This window comes from Dipodomys spectabilis, unplaced genomic scaffold, assembly GCF_019054845.1.
Source record: "Dipodomys spectabilis isolate Male_0828 unplaced genomic scaffold, ASM1905484v1 ptg000188l, whole genome shotgun sequence".
Classification (NCBI taxonomy): domain Eukaryota; kingdom Metazoa; phylum Chordata; class Mammalia; order Rodentia; family Heteromyidae; genus Dipodomys; species Dipodomys spectabilis.
In genome coordinates, this window is record NW_024870865.1 from 4,522,321 (window position 1) to 4,538,517 (window position 16,197).

The 16,197-nt window shown below is 41.0% G+C and overlaps 1 protein-coding gene across 1 annotated transcript; it reads left to right on the plus strand.

The window, feature by feature from the left end:
• The first annotated feature begins 897 nt into the window (after window positions 1-897).
• Window positions 898-15,252, plus strand: LOC122121426 (arylacetamide deacetylase-like 4). The gene is made up of 5 exons (XM_042695646.1): window positions 898-971; window positions 1,830-2,004; window positions 7,699-7,915; window positions 9,811-9,874; window positions 14,475-15,252. Exons 1-5 carry the CDS (start codon window positions 898-900, stop codon window positions 15,250-15,252), a joined length of 1,308 nt encoding a protein of 435 aa, XP_042551580.1.
• The last annotated feature ends 945 nt before the right edge of the window (window positions 15,253-16,197 follow it).

The window sequence follows — 16,197 nt, forward strand, 5'->3', positions numbered from 1 at the left end:
TCAAGTGTATCTAAAAGGTGCTATGGTAAAGGAGGTCATCATAATAGTAGGAGGATAGGATAGAGCAACGGTGATCACATAGTGATAACCATAAAACAGAAGGGGATGGGAAGGGTCAGGGAAAGATATTATTTTACAATATACACCCAGTGACCTACTTTCTCCAAAATAAGACCCAACTATTAGCACTTCTAAATAATGCCATCAGGTTATTAATCTAACGGCAGTGTGATGCCTTAAATCAGAGCCTTCTTAATCCAATTACCTCTCAATTATTGCAACAATCAATTGTGGCACAAGCACTGAGCCCATGAACTTTTGTGGATACTTTATAGCCAAACCATAAGGTTTGGAGGACACTGAGGACTCATAGAACAAGAAGGTCCAGGGGAATACCAGAGAATTAAGGCAGTCATACTTACCATTGTTTCTTTTTGTTTCTTCTTCAGGAGACTCAAAAAGAAAGGAAACATTCTTAGCATGTCTTGTGCTTCTCCATGAGGATATAAATTAAGGAACTGGGCTGTTCTTTAAAAAAGAGGAATTAAGGAAGAAATTGCTCCTTGATTACAGCACCACATAAATCAGAAAATGGAGAGGTAGAGTGCTAGGATATCTAAGTGTGCAGACAATTGGATGATGATTAAAAAAACCCAACATCCTATTTTGCTGACATTAATGGATATTCTTGTTTTTCCAGTGGATGATTCCCAGCTGAAGATAAAAATATGGTGTTTGTTGCTGGGGATTGAACCAAGAACCTCATGCATGCATGCATTCTATTCTTGAGCAATACCACAATGAATGGGTTTATTACTAGACAACTTGAGATTCAGTAAAGCCACTGGTTCAATAGATGATTTCCATAGAAAACAGAACTTTTTCTTCACAGTTCCCATGAGGGTGGCATTCGTATCTGGGACAGGCACCAACAGTGAAGCACAACTGCTCAAGAGGCAGAAAGATAGGAGGTAACATGCACAGAATTTTATATGGTGTGTCTATAGGAAGACAAAGCAAGGCTAAGTCACCTGATTTACAACTCAGTGTCTGAAATGATTTCAGTGTGTACTAGGGCAAAAGTGTTGCCCTTGGTGTCTAATCCCTGGTCATTGTCGAGTCATGGCAGGTGGACAGTGGCTTAGCACTGAGAAGCCAAGAATGGTGGTGGTTGAGGGTGTGGGTTCTGCACTTCTTGGATTATGTATGAAAAGTGTACTCACAGGGAAGCTGTTTGCTGTCTCTCAAACCTAGGAATTGCTGTCCCTTTTGGATCAGCAAGGCCATACATGTCAAAACATGTATAAAAAAACAGGTCACTAATATAAAAACTAATTGTGAGGTTAGTTTTTAGGTTAGCATACCCGGGAATTGAGGAGGAAGAGCAAGACTGGGTAAGGGTGATTGTTCTTCCTCTTTTACCATGCAACCTTGGTATCTCTGATTTTCCAACTGAGCGGAGAGACGAAGGGCTCCTGATAGGACTTAATGTTTTCCCAATCTCTTAGCAGCCTGGCCATGACTTAGCAACATCATGCATAAGTCTCTTTACCTCTACCTGTCCTTCTTCTAACCAGATTGGAGAATACTAGGGTTGTGTGATAATACACAGGCTTGACCTTGAACAAGGGGTCAGGGCTCTGCACATACTGGGCTAGGACTTGTCCAGGTCAGGATATGATGCAAACTCTTTTCTGTTTTACTCAATGTGCCCAAAACTTTATAGTGGTGATTCAGACTTTGCAAGATATAAAATGCCTGGCACTTTGGGCAAGAGATAATCTTAAGACCTTCTCCAGGTGGCAGGAGTTCCTCAGCCCATTCTGAAGGGACGCTATGATTGCTTCATTGGTGGTCCTTATCACTGTGGTGTGCATCATGGTTCTGGGGTTCAGCTTGTGGACTCTTCTAGAAAGTTTTCTGACTATTGATGTTCCTCCTGCCATTGGCCACACTGTGAAGTTTCGGATTATGCACTGCTTGGCCCAACTGATAAAAACTTGGGTAAAGTTGTTTTTTAATTATTGTATCAGGCAACAGGAATGAGAAATGGGAAGACATTTTACAAAAAGCCACATGGTCTAAAAGTACAGGCCAGTGTGCTTTGGTCAGTGAAAATATGCCAGACTTTTTGCTCTGGGCTCATTGTAGAAAGACAAAGGCAAATACAGTGGCAAACAAATGGGTTTTGATTCTCTTCTGTGTCCACTTGCCCACAGAAAGTAAACAGAAGAAACTCATGAAAGAATCTGTGGTCTTTTTGAGTTAGATAATGAGTTGGTATAGTGCATGGTGGCCCTGCCTGTGCAGGACAGAATGGATTAAACAGTCCATACCAGACTGGGTAAAACATATCCGGTTACTCATCCATAAGAAAAGAGCCTTTAGGTGGGTAAATGAGTCTTCAGTATATGTACAGGTCTTAGAGTCTGTGGCTGTTAATCTGTTTTGGAAGATTGGAACCCGCAGTTATGAACCACAGTAATGACTGAAAAATCTCCAAGGCAAGGCTTTGCTGCCTGTGAAATATTACTCTTTCTTAAAAATGGGGAGGATAAAAATGTTATCAGTAATCTAATAGCACGTGTCTTGGAGCTTTGAAATGTAGACAAGGCAGAAAGAAACAAGACTAATGTATGATATTAATACTTTACTATTTTAATGTGGCAATATTTGTGCTAGAACTCAAGGCCTCACACCTTCACTCAGCTTTCTTGCTCATGTCTGGTACTCTAGCTCACGAGCTGCACCATTTTACTGTTTAATTAAAGAAGAAAGAAGTCTCCTAGATTTTCCTGCTTATGCAGGATTCCAGTCATGATTTTTTGAATCTTAGTCTCTTCAGTAATTAAGATTAGAAGCATAATCATCCAGTGCCCAATGAATATTAATCATGAGAATAATGGCTTTCCTGTTTCTCGGTTCTCAGAACTCCTTGACCAGCTTCAATATCCATAAACCTTAGGAGAAACTGATGAACTCATCTCCATATGGGAGCTGTGTGCATGCTGATTTTCTGAGACTGGTTTCAAAATGGCTCATAGAGCTCATTGAAGGAACTGAGTCATCAAAACAGATGACTCAACTTTGTCTCCAACTCTCCTCCAGGGGTGTATACTTGAGAAGCTAAGAATTTGCTCAATGGCCAGATTCTGTCAATTTCTACAAGATCTTGTGCCAATAAGGAAGGACCCTAGAGTGGTGGTGACCAACCTGCGATTTGGGACAATCCGCGTGAGGCTGTTCCAGCCGAAGGCAGTGTCCTCCTGCCCTGGTCGAGGCGTCATCTTCTACCACGGAGGGGCTGCAGTGATAGGCAGCCTGGTAAAGAGCTTTCCTGTGGTGTGTGGTCATGGAGGAAGGGCCTCATTACCCATCAGCCTCAGCTAGCTATCCAGTGACTCCTGGGAGGGGCCAATTCTAGCAGTCAATGAAGCTTAGTGCAGCTCAACCAATTAGGGGCAAGAAACACATCATCAATGGGGTTGCAGGTTCCTGGCAGTGTTCAATTTTATTATGTCACTCTGCTCGCTTTTGTTTAGCTACTGGAGTATTATTCAGGAAGTTAATTCCTAATTCAAAAAATTGTAGTAGTTTTCTTGTTCTTAGGGAAAATGCTATGGAAGTTTTCCATGAAGAACAGTCCTGGAAATGTTTCAAAGTTTCAAGAATTACATTAAGGTCTTTGAGGTACTTGGAATTAATATTAGTAGAGTGAGAAATGATCTAATTTCAGTCTTCTGAATGTGGATATTCAGTCCCCCCACTACTATTTGTTGGTGAGACACTCTTTTCTCCAATGTGTCTTTTGGTCTCTTTTCTGAAAAGTCAGTTGGTTCTTGGTGCATGGATCTGTTTCTGGGTCTTTTAAATCAGTTCTATTTTTCTGCATATCTGTTTTTGTGCCAGTACTATGTTGTTTTTGTTACGATGGCTCTTGAGTATAGTTTGAAGTCTGGTATCATGATACCTCAATAAAAATAATAATAATAAATAGTATTTTTGCTCAAGATTTCTTTCTGTATTCAGGGCCTTTTGTGTTTCCATATAATTTTTAGAATTACTTTATTCTATCACTATAAAAATAATATTGGGATTTTGATGGGTAATGAATCAAAGTTGTAGATTAGTTTTGGTAGTATGGATATTCTCTTGATATCGATTCTAACAATCCAAGAACATGGGAGTTCTTTTCATCATCTAGTGTCTTCTTAAAACTTTAATTTCTTCATTTGAGGGTTTATAGTTTTTTTGTAGCAGTTCTTCACCTCGTTGGCTAGCTATATTCTTAGGTTTTAATTTTTTCCCACTATTTTGAATGCAGCTGTTTTCCTATTTGCCTACCACTTGAGCCACAGCACCACTTCCGGCTTTTTTCTTTTTGTTTATGTGGTGCTGAGGAATCGAACCCAGGGCTTCGTGCATGCAAGGCAAGTGCTTTACCACTGAGCCACCTTCCCAGCCCCCATGAGTACATTTCTTATCAAACATTGTTGCCTTCTCCTTTGTTTCCCCTTACCATCCCTTCCTATCTCCCCCCCCATCCCCTCCTCCACACCAAAGTTGTAAAGTTTGTTTTTCGACATAATGTCTTGTACATCTCACTGTTGCAATGGGTCCACCTGTATCCCTATTTAAACGATTTGTTTTTTCACTTCCCCTTCACAAATTATACCAACATCAAATACAATGAAAACAGGAGTTATAATGTGGGGGAAGAACATACAAAGCAACAAAGAAATATCTTATAAATATGTTAGAAACAATAGCAAGAAAGAAAAAAACATTTGAGTCCTTATCTTGGGATTCATTTTGCTTAACATCAACTTATCTGACCGTTTCTACTTGTCTCAAACATATTATCCCATGTATTTTTTACTCATGTTGGCAGAGGATTAACTAATTTAAAAGCTATTTGTTTTTGTTGGTCGTGTGGCTTGAACTTTGGGCTTGGGCACTGTCCTTCCGTTCTTCAGCTCAAGGCAAGTGCTCTACCACTTGAGCCACAGTGCGGCTTCCTTAAAAACTGGAGTCCCATGGGGCACAATGTCCGGGACAGAAATGAGGAAGAGAATACCCACATGTGAATATCCATGTGACCTCAAGAAGAGAGACAAGGGAAGGATAAAATGCTTAAGGAGACTGAGAAAAACCTGAACCACACTGTGTGGTTCAGATATCAGCACTATTAGACAATTTATGGTCTGAGTCCCAGGCCTTAGCCACTAGCCTGTGGCCTCATGTTTTGAGCCTTTTTTCTTCTCTACAATGTATGCATAGGAAGAGAGGGTTTACATTTTTTCTCTCTATTTACTTCAGAATATTGAGATTAAGAGAAACATAAAACACAGAATTTCAGTAGCTTTGTGGTGAAAAATTAAAGTACACATTTCCTTGGGTCAAATGTCACTGCTTGGCTTTTGTCATCCCTTTCAAAATGATTTTATAGGGTAGAGGTGAAGGGTGCCAGTAGCTCCCACCTATAATCCTAGGTAGAGGATGCTTTTTATAGTCATGATATGAGGATTAAATAGAAAAGCAATGAAATAATCATCACAGTGCTAGGAATTTACAAGTGCTCAGTCCAAGTAGCTTGTTAGTAGTGTGTTTATTAAGTTCCCAAAGGAAAACATTAAGTTCTGTTAAACAATTAGAGATACAAAGATTGGTAAGATTGCTTTTATCCAACTAAGAGATAAAGAACTGGAGACTCAGCTCATTGGTGAACTGTTTGCCTAGTGTTAGAAGCTGTGGCCTTGATCCTAAGAACTACTAAAAAAATAACATGAACAATAATGTGACAGACACTAGTGATATTAAAGGAGTTTTCTTGTTCCAGCTTTTAAACATCAAATATTGTATATTAACAACAACAGTATTCCTCCTAATTCCACCTTTGTCCTAACTTGCCAACTGGGATTAATGTGAACACATGTTTAGAAATATCAAGCCAAAACAAAGCAGTGGCCTATGTCATGACCTTTCAGAATATGAGATCAGGAGGTTTCATATCCAAAATTCCTTGAACAAATGTTTATTACTCTAGATGTTGGAGAACAAGAGGTGGACGGTTGTGGTCTCTTCTCACAAGGATCCTTCAATTTGTGGGTTGGGACACATCTGCATAATCTCATCCATGCAATACAATCTGAGGCAGTGTAGAGCAGGAGAGAGAGGGTTTTACAGTGAAATACCTATGAGTAAGATTCGGAGGATGATGGCTTTCTAAAGATCATGATACCTGGGATTATAGAGGAAAGATAATTGGGTGCCATCTAACTAGAGGATATGTTGAAAGTCTCCCAGACAAAAATAGAAGGTAGGAATGAGCCAAGAATGTGTGTGGAAAATATTGTTGCAGAGGTCAGATGTGGTGCTAACCTGTTCAACAAGAAGTGCCTTTCAAGGTATTCAGCACCAAGGAGCTCATCCATCCTGGAGTTGAAGTGTTCTCAGATGCTTTCCATATATGAAGGAAAATCTAGGCCAATTAGTTGGCTTGAGCTACTGTCTTTTGACTCAAGCAGGTCAAGAAATTTCCAGAGTATTCTTTGGGGAGCCTTCATGTAGTGAATGCATTGGCTTATCCTACTTGGGACAAGAAAAAATGCACTCAAGAAAGACACATTGAACTGTTGATGAAGTCATCCATAAGGCCTGGTCAATCTATCCTACCACTTCCTCCTTGATCTAATACTTGGCTTCAGTGTGTCTTACACTGTAAATGAGACTGAGTGAAGCTCATCGATTATCATAGATACTTTCTCTCACTTGGTTGGTGGTTTGACTGCAGAGTGAAGCTCTTTCTGGTTCACTAGTTAAGAACATACGGTCTCCTAGTCACTGAAAAATTGTGGGAAGCCTCTTTAGATTTCCACATGTCTCAGTTTCCCATTTGGTAAATGAAAATTGATAATTTTACTTGTACTTGAATGGTTTGATAACTATAAGAATGTTAATCCATTTGGACTAACACCAGCACATTTTAGAGATCTAATGAGTACTGGCTGTTATTTTGAATATTACCTTCCCTTCACACTGTTCTCCTTATGATGAAGATATATCCCCAAAGTGAGGTCCCTTGAGGAAAGAATTCAATGTTACCATTAATGAATCTAGTCATGCAATTGATATCCTGTAACTCTTTCACAAAGATTGAGACACTCGCTTGTAGAAGGTTTACAGAGGAGTTTAGGAAACTCTCTTAGCCCTGAGCCATCACTGAACCTTCCAGAGCCTATAACACATATACCTAATTGATCACATTACTCTATTCCATGGAGCATAAACACAAGAAAAGTATCCTTTGTCACCAGAACTCCAGGTGTGCCATGCTGACTGTTGACACAGATGATGGACTGTCTTTTCCACCTCACCTGGATAGAGCCCAACACAGAGTAATAGAGCCAGTGAACTTAGGATCAGGTGTTCAGGACAATTGGCTGAGTTTTCTCCACTTATCCCCAAGCTGGGTTTCCACCTTGGCAAAATCATTCCCATCCTAGTCTTTTTGCCTGTTGCTTTAACAATACCACAAAGTAGATGATTTATACAGAATAGAAGCTTATTTTTCTTATAGTCCTATCACCACAGTGAGCCTTGTGGTTGCATTGTCCCTTAGCCAATAGGCAACTGTCTTGTTGTTTCCAAGGGAGTAAACCCAGGCAAATTTACCATTAAGTATCTTATCTCCAACAGGGGAATATACTGGAGAAGCTGGGAATTTGCTCCATGTTCCACTTTATCCAGTTTGTGGAAAGCCTACTACCCATAAAGAAGGACCCTAAAGTGATGGTGACCAAGCTGCAATTTGGGACAATCCCTGTGAGGTTATTCCAGCCCAAGACAGCATCGCCCAGCCTTCGGAGAGGAATCATCTTCTATCATGGAGGAGGCTCAGTGATGGGCAGCCTGGGTAAGGGCTTTCCCCCTGGTATGCGTTAGGAAAAGAAGGGCTTCACTAATCCCTCAGCCTTGCCAAACTAAATTGAGGACTTGGGGAATGGGTGAAGTAGCATTGGAGTTTGGTGTAGGAGGTCAGATAGAGGCTGAGGGTCAGGACCATCCATAGAGTTAGTTGTAGGCTGTCTGGAAATATTCTGTAAGCAATGGTATCCTAGTCCATGTGAGGACCTTGTCAGTGGGGCTGCCCAGGTCCTGGCTGTGACTGTTCTTCTCCTTCCCACTCATAACCTCAGTCCTGACATAAAAGTTTCACATGAATGCAAAATGCATCTGTTTCTCTCATCTGTGCTGGATAACCATCATCTGAGTCCATGTTTTCTTAAGCCTTGTAATTTCAAATTAGGAGTTTTATCCACATCTTATGAATAGATATCACAGTTTGTTACTGCAGTTCTTCCTTTATTACGCCTCTGACATGGTCAATTGCATCATTTTGAGCTTGTCATATCATAGGCCTCCACCTCTGTGCACTGGAGATGCACAGGATTGCTTCGCCTTGACTTCTATCTTTGCCTATTTCTAAGCATCAAAAGATGTCTTCATCTCTGACAAGGCATAACTGACAAGTCCTCAATCTTTCTTCACATATCGATTGTCCTTTCCAACAGTGGCCTCTTTGAACATCTTACCTAAAGAACTCTCATTGTAGCTCCGAGGTCAGAGGCTGTTCCCTAGTATCTCTCCTTGGCATGTATCTTCTATGTTACATGTCCTGTGGCACGTGTCCCCATCTGAGTTCATGTAAGTGTATCACAGTGTCTTTCTTGTTCCGTTTATCTCTGACTTCACTAAAATTGGGGAAGTCAAAAGGGCAGGGTTGACCCCTGTTGTGTTTTTGTCAATTTCCTCAGTGTCTTTTCTATTGTTTATAAATGGTTAATTTTGATTTTTGTAAGAACTACATCAAATGCTATTTATTTGGAAGACAGAAGTTCTTATGGCCTAATTTACCCCCTTTTTTTTTTGGGTCCGGTCATGGTGACTGAACTCTGGGCCTGGGCACTGTCCCTCAGCTCTTCAGCTCAAGGCTAGTTCTCTACCACTTGAGCCACAGCACCATTTCCGGCTTTTTTCTTTTTGCTTATGTGGTGCTGAGGAATCGAACCCAGGGCCTTGAGCATGCAAGGCAAAATTTACCCCATTCTTGTCCGATGTTAGTCTTCCTACCACAGTAAGCACCCCCAACAACTCCTTTTCAATACTGCAATTTAGAAAATCCTGGTGCCCAATTTCCACCTGAGGTCCTAACTCAATTGGTTGTGGCAGTGCAGGCTGTGGATGTCCAAAGACTGCTTATTGCATCAATGGGGACAATGAGGGCAAGGCCAGACTCAGTAGGAGGTGTATGTTGTCAGGTCTGTGCTCAGCACTGTGTTAAGATGCACTGTGCCACTAACATGAAAGTATCTTCCACCTAGAACTTTAGATGAACTCGCTACTCATAAAAATGTCCCATTGTGAATCATTCATGTCTTAGTATAAATATATGAAATTATTAATTTTCCTGAGAATTTCATCCAAACTCCTTAGTGTTGGCTTTGCCCATTTTAGAGCTCTTATTGTGCCTGGACCTCAGTTTTCCACACTGCAAGTTTGTGAATTGTAAACCGTAAGTCCCAATTTTGACTTGAGTTTTGATACTGAATAGATTGTGGAGGGATGTAAGTTTGCCCAGGTAGAGGAGGCAATGGTTACTTAAGAGGAGGCAAATGTAGGAACTGAGTGAAGATATCAACCCTCCAGCCTCATTGGCAGTGTTATTTCTGGCACAGTAGTGGGAAGCTATAAACTTTCTTTATGGACCATTCTGGGTCTTTTCTTTTTTTTTTTTTTTTTTTTTTGCAGATTCTTACCATAACCTGTGCAATGTTCTGGCCAGGGAGACAGACTCGGTGCTGATGGCAGTGGGGTAAGTGGCCCAGGAAAGAGGCTTATCTATAGTGATGGAGAAGGTAAGGGTGAGTCCCGAGTAATTGTAGACATATATTGTGGGTTCACATTGGAAAAGACATCCTGTATTATTCTCACAGACACAGGCATCACAATGTCCTAAACAGCAAAGCCTGGAATGATGCCCATAATTACAGAATGCAGAGCTTAGAGGTCAGAAATACTATCTGGCATAACTACCATTAATCCTGTCCGTATTGTTCCATTTCTGTCATGGTGTCAAATGCATGAGATAAACAATATGCACAAGATGAGATTTATCTAAGCTCATGGACTCAGAGGGTCAGTCCATGGTCAGCTTGTTCCATTGCTGTGCGCCTGTGATGGATCAGAACATCAGTCAAGGCAATGGGAAGACATACAGAGGAAAGTTGTCTCATGGCAGCTGGGAAGCAAAGACAGAAAAAATGGCCTGGGAAAAGGAAACCTTTCAAACATACATCCCAGTGACCTACTTCCTCCAGCTTGGCTTGAACTTGGCACTACTCCCGTACTTTCCTCACACTGACTCTTTCCTTGGTGAAGTCAGAATAGTCGTTATCCAATTGCATGTCAATGATTGAATTCACCAACGGTGTAACATGAGCAACTGAACCCATGAGCCTTTTGGGGATATTTCATGTCCAAACCATAAGAATCTACCATGGCACCAAGAGCACAGAGCCATTTCATAAGACAGAAGGCACCTAGTATTTCTCCAGGAATCTCTAAGGCTTCGTAGTTCCAATACTGTTCTCAAGTTCTAATCTCATATCTCTTCTGAGAATCAAGGCAAATTATGAGCTGTGAATCTCTGTAAACTGAAGAGGAAGTTAAATGTTTCTATTGATCAATTGCACTGAATATACATCTCCATTTCCAAAGGAAGAATGGAGACACATCAGAGCAAGACCAAAACACATCTGGGAAAACATTAAATCCTGTAGATTCATGTCCACCGTTCAGGGCAAATGATGATGTTATGTGGTCTCTAAGAGTCTTACACAATACTACTGTAGCCTTTCATGCTGCAGCCAACTCAGCCGCTCTTGAGATGGCTTTGATCACAATTTCAATTTTACTCAGCAGAAATTACAATTTTACTGTTCATTGATGGCATCCTCAACTTTCATGGGTCTCCATAGGTTTTATGCTCACACCTTCACCCATCAATCCCCTCTTAGGGATTGCCTGCAGGGGCTCTAGCACTGCCATTATTGGCTACATTTCCAGGTTTCCCTCTGATATCTAGGTGTAAGTTATCTGGCACTTTAATCATTACTATTGCAATCATTACCACATGGATGATACCAATAGCTGTCTACTAGTAGCTCAGGAGGTAGCTGGGCCCCTGTGTGCCACTGTTGCGGTTTTTTCCTATTGCATGTGTTGTGGACCACTGTGAAATGAATCCAACAGACAGAACTTTCCAGGAGGCCCTATGCAAGCAGTGTGGCCTAATGGTGAGCTTTTGTCAAAGGAAAGTCTTTCAAATGAGTATAAACTTATATGATTCAGAGCCTAAGAATTGTGAGGTCTGGTTACTTCCTGAGATATCCTCATGACACCTGTTCTATTGGTCTTAAAAGAAATATTAATTTCATTGAATGGGCAATTCTCTTTAGCAACCACATTCTGCTCTTCCATAATGTTCAATACACTAGAGTTTCTTTTTTAAAAAGTCTAATTGGGGCTGGGAAGGTGGCTCAGTGGTAGAGTACTTGCCTTGCATGCATGAAGTCCTGGGTTCGATTCCTCAGCACCACTTAAGCAAAAAGAAAAAAGCCAGAAGTGGCTCTGTAGCTCAAGTGGTAGTGTGCTAGCCTTGAGCTGAAGAGCTGAGGGAGAGTGCCCAGGCCCAGGGTTCAGGCTCCATGACCGGACCTCTCCCCCCCCATCCCCCCCCCCCCAAAAAAAAAGTCTAGTTGCAAAATTTTTCAGATTCTTCTGGTCTACTAATTGTTCCTCATCTTCACTATCAATCTGGATAAAAGGACCCAGAAATAACTATAACACAGCTTATAAGATGAACTACCTTGGGCCTGGGAAGATGGCTCAGTGGTAGAGTGTTGCCTTGCATCCATGAGGCCCTGGGTTTGATTCCTCAGCACTACATAAGCAGAAAAAGCCAGAAGTGGTGCTGTGGCTCAAGTGATAGAGCGCTTGCCTTGAGCTGAAGACTGAGAGACAGTGCCCAGACACAGAGTTCAGGCCCCATGACTGACAAAAGAAAGACAAAAAATATGAACTGCCTGAAATTTCCTTCACCACATAAATTAGTCAAACAATTTCAAACTCAAAGTCTCAAGGCATGTTCAAATATAGACAGCTTCTCTGTCATCATGTAACGTGAATAACATTTAGTCCAAGTTCCAATAGAATCATGCTTTCATCTGAGACCTCATGAGCACAATCTTATGCCTACATTCCTATTGGCATTCTGCTCTTGAAATCTCAACCTAGTATCTTATTTTCCCCTTGTACTTCCAGAATTCTTGGTCATTACCAGTATACATTTCAAATGTTTCCAAATTCCTTCCACAAACTGGTTCCAAAGTCTTCCTAACCACGTTGTGAGGTAGTAACAGAAACTTCACTTTTCTGGTATTGGTCTCCTGTGTTTCACTTTTTCTTCCCTGTGATACCTGAGGGAAGAACATTTTAAGAGAGGAGGAATTTATTTTGTCTCGTGGTTGAGAGATATTAGTCCATGAGCATTTTGCTCCATTGCTGTGAGTTGGGGTAAGACTAAAGACGGTGGCATGAGGAGAGCCAAATTGTTTAATCAAATGAGGAAAACTAAAGCAGAGTGAGATAAAAAGGAATCAGGGACAAAATTACCTTCGAAGGATTAGATTATCTTCTAAGTAAGCCTGCCTCCAATCACCACCCAATGATGACAAGAGATTATGAATCCATCAGAGGGTTTAACCTATTAATGAACTCACAGCCCTCAATATGGTATCATATCTCAAAGATTTCACCCACCAGCTGGGAACCACGATTGAAGCAAATGTGCCTTTTGGGGATACTTGTATCCAAGATATAAAAGTGACTGAGATACACATTGGTCTCCTGAAAGGAATTTAGTTAACAAACTACAAAGGCATACCCATTCTTAGAAGAGGCAGGAATGGAGATGATAGGGTGGCAGTATTGATCATGAAAGTTCTGATCAAGGTCTGGTTTGTTGTTGAGTTGATGGTTCCTCATACTGATTGCAATTAAAATATTTACTTATATACCTACCAATTTAAGCCAGGCAGGTATTGATGGAGAGTGAAGCTGAAAATCCAAGTCTGGTCTATTGGAAGGCAATGGAAATTTGAGTAAGGAAAAGGGCAGAAGGCCATGAGCTGTATAATTCTAGTTCTTCCACCAAGAGATAACAAAACATTAACAGGACACAGTTTGCAGAAGCAAGTGAGAAAAATGAAATCTTCTTGTTTTCTGCCTCAACTGCTGAACTCATTTCATCTTGGGGGCCTCTAGGCTGGGTATGGTATAGCAATGTAATTTACAGAACTTAGCATCTCTGGTCCTTTCTGAGAACAATGAGGAAGACAGCATTTGGTATTTGGTAACTTCCACTTTCTTGGCTGCCCTGGTATCTGATCTTCCATTAGTGAAATGCAAATCTCCAAAAGTCTTAGAGACAATGAAGATCCTGTGAAAAGGGTGCACAGAAAGGGGTGCAGAAATAACTTCATTTGTTTCCTGTCCAGAATTTCTCGAGTAATATTATGTCGGACACTTGCAGAGGTAAATCTTGTTCCTAGGTCACTCATTATGCAGACAATCAGATGGGTGCAATGGGCAAAGATTGGAAGGAAATGAATGAGTTGCTTAAATACAAGAAGATTTTCTTCAACTCTCACTTTCCCTCTATTCCTTCCTTTTTCCTCCCCTCTGTTCCCGCTACTTGTCTCCTCTCCTCTATTTTGTCCTCTCCTCAGATTCTCTGGCTAAACAACTTTACCTTAATTGAATCATACTGTTATGTTCTACACAGTTTTGCAAACACTGTGGTAAGATGGGGTCTGGTGATGAGACAGAGAATAACAGGAAAGTTTCAATTTCTCTCATTTCCTTCTTTAAATGGTGTCACTCAAATGTTTCATGATCTCTTGGTGTAAGAACTGGAAATGTAGAGATCAGGCCTCTCTGCCACTATCTTCACTGAAATCCCCATTCGTGTCCTAAGGATCAGATTTTAACTGTCTTTTTTATGTTTTTTTTTTAATTGTAAAAATACTGTACAGAGGTATTTAATTGTCTTTTGCTTCCCAAAGCATTGCTGTTTTTCTGCTTCCAAACAAATGCTGTTCCATTTGAAAAACCTTGTTGGGGATTTATTCATATCTGGAAGCAGAATATGGGTTTTGTTGGAAATTGTCCAACTATAGACAGATTATTCACATCCACACATAAACATGGAGATAAGAATCCTTAGTTGTTGGTCACAATCTTGGGATTTGATCAGGTATGACTCATGCAAATGGTGGGGAGGGGTGTAGAAGACAAGATTCAAGGGGCCTTCGTTGACCTCTGGGTTTACCTGTGTACCCTTTCCTCCCTAGATACCGCAAGTGTCCTGACTACCATTACCCCATCATTTTCTGTGATTGTCTGAATGCCTCCATCCACTTCCTGAAGTCACTGAAATTCTATGGGGTGGACCCCTCCCGGGTTGTGCTCTGTGGAGACAGCATTGGAGGTACCATAGTGGCCAGCATGACCCAGACTTTGATTGGCAGACCAGATCTTCCCCACATCCGAGCTCAGATCCTGATTTATTCATTTTTCCAGGTCATTAATCTACAGTTACCTTCATTTCAGCAGAACAAAAATATTCCATTGCTCACCAGAAATTTGATGTTGATGATTATGTGTAAATATCTGGCTATTGACCTGTCTTGGAAAGATGCTCTATTGACTGGTGCTTGTATTCCTGTGGATGTTTGGGAGAAGTACAGGAAGTGGCTGAGCTCTGACAACCTTCCTGAAAGGTTCAGGAAGAAAGACAACCAACAATTCAAATTTCCTGCTCCTTTTAATGAAGCTGCCTATCTGGAAACCAAATGTATCTTTGATAGGGAACATAAACCCCTTCTAGCAGATGATGATATTTTTGCTCAACTTCCTGAAGCTTTCATCGTGACCTGTGAGTGGGACATCCTCCGAGATGATGGCCTGCTGTACAAAAAGCGCCTGGAAGACCAGGGGGTCCCTATGACCTGGCTACATGTGGAGGATGGGTTTCATGGATGCATAAATTTCTTTGATAAGAAGATTTTCTCTTTCCCCTGCTCCCTGGAAATTGTAAATGCTGTAATCAGTTACATAAAGAAAGTCTGAAAGGAACTTTGCATCCTAACAAGGGTTAGGTAGGTGGCCTGGCCTTCCTTATCATCTCTGACCTTCATGAATTTGTGTGTGTGTGTGTGTGTGTGTGTGTGTGTGTGTGTGTGTGTGTAAATTCTGATTCATTGCATTTCCCAAGGACAGACAAGGCAGAAACAAAGATCAACTGGCTTCTTATTCCTGAAAATCCAGTCTGTTACTTTTGAATACCAAGAATATTACAGCAATGTTCTCCACCATTCTCATTCAGGTTAAATAAATGTCAAAATGATATATACCTTTCAGAGGGTAAAGTAGGGCACAGAAATGGACAAAGGATATACAAATGCAGGAGTGGTACTCAATAGACAGTGTGTTGAAAATGAACTATACATTTGTGGGTGGGGATGGGATGGAAAAACTTGGAGAGGGCAAGAGAAGAGGTACACTGTCCCAAAAGAAATGTACTCTGGTGAGCTGGGAAGTTGGCTCAGTGGTAGAGCACTTGCCTTGCATGCCTGAGGCCCTGGGTTCGATTCCTCAGCAACACATAAGCAAAAAGTAAAAAGCCGGAGGTGGCGCTGTGTCTCAAGTTGGTAGAGCGCTAGCCTTGAGGTGAAGAGCTGAGGGACAGCGCCCAGGCCCAGAGTTCAGGCTCCACGACCGGACCCAAAAAAAAAATTAAATAATAAAAAAAAAGAAATGTACTCTGCCCAGGCCCTGAGTTCAAACACCAGGACTGGCAAAAAAGACAGAAATGTACTCTTTACCTGGCTTATATAACTGTAATTCCTTTGTATATCACCTTTACAATGACAATAAAAATTTAAAATTATCAAAATGAGGAAAATGATCTTAAAATTTTCTTGACGTTTTAACTAACGTGTTGATGCAGAATAAATATCACCCTTGGTCATACTGTCAATGGTGAATCTATACCTATGATGAAGAAACATTGCT

Bases quoted from the DNA above. Each gene is read 5' to 3' on its own strand.
- LOC122121426 (XM_042695646.1), top strand. From the start codon at position 898: ATGAGGGTGGCATTCGTATCTGGGACAGGCACCAACAGTGAAGCACAA. The intron at 7,916-9,810 runs GTAAGGGCTTTC...TTTTTTTTGCAG, and splicing joins CTCAGTGATGGGCAGCCTGG to ATTCTTACCATAACCTGTGC. The intron at 9,875-14,474 runs GTAAGTGGCCCA...TTTCCTCCCTAG, and splicing joins TCGGTGCTGATGGCAGTGGG to ATACCGCAAGTGTCCTGACT.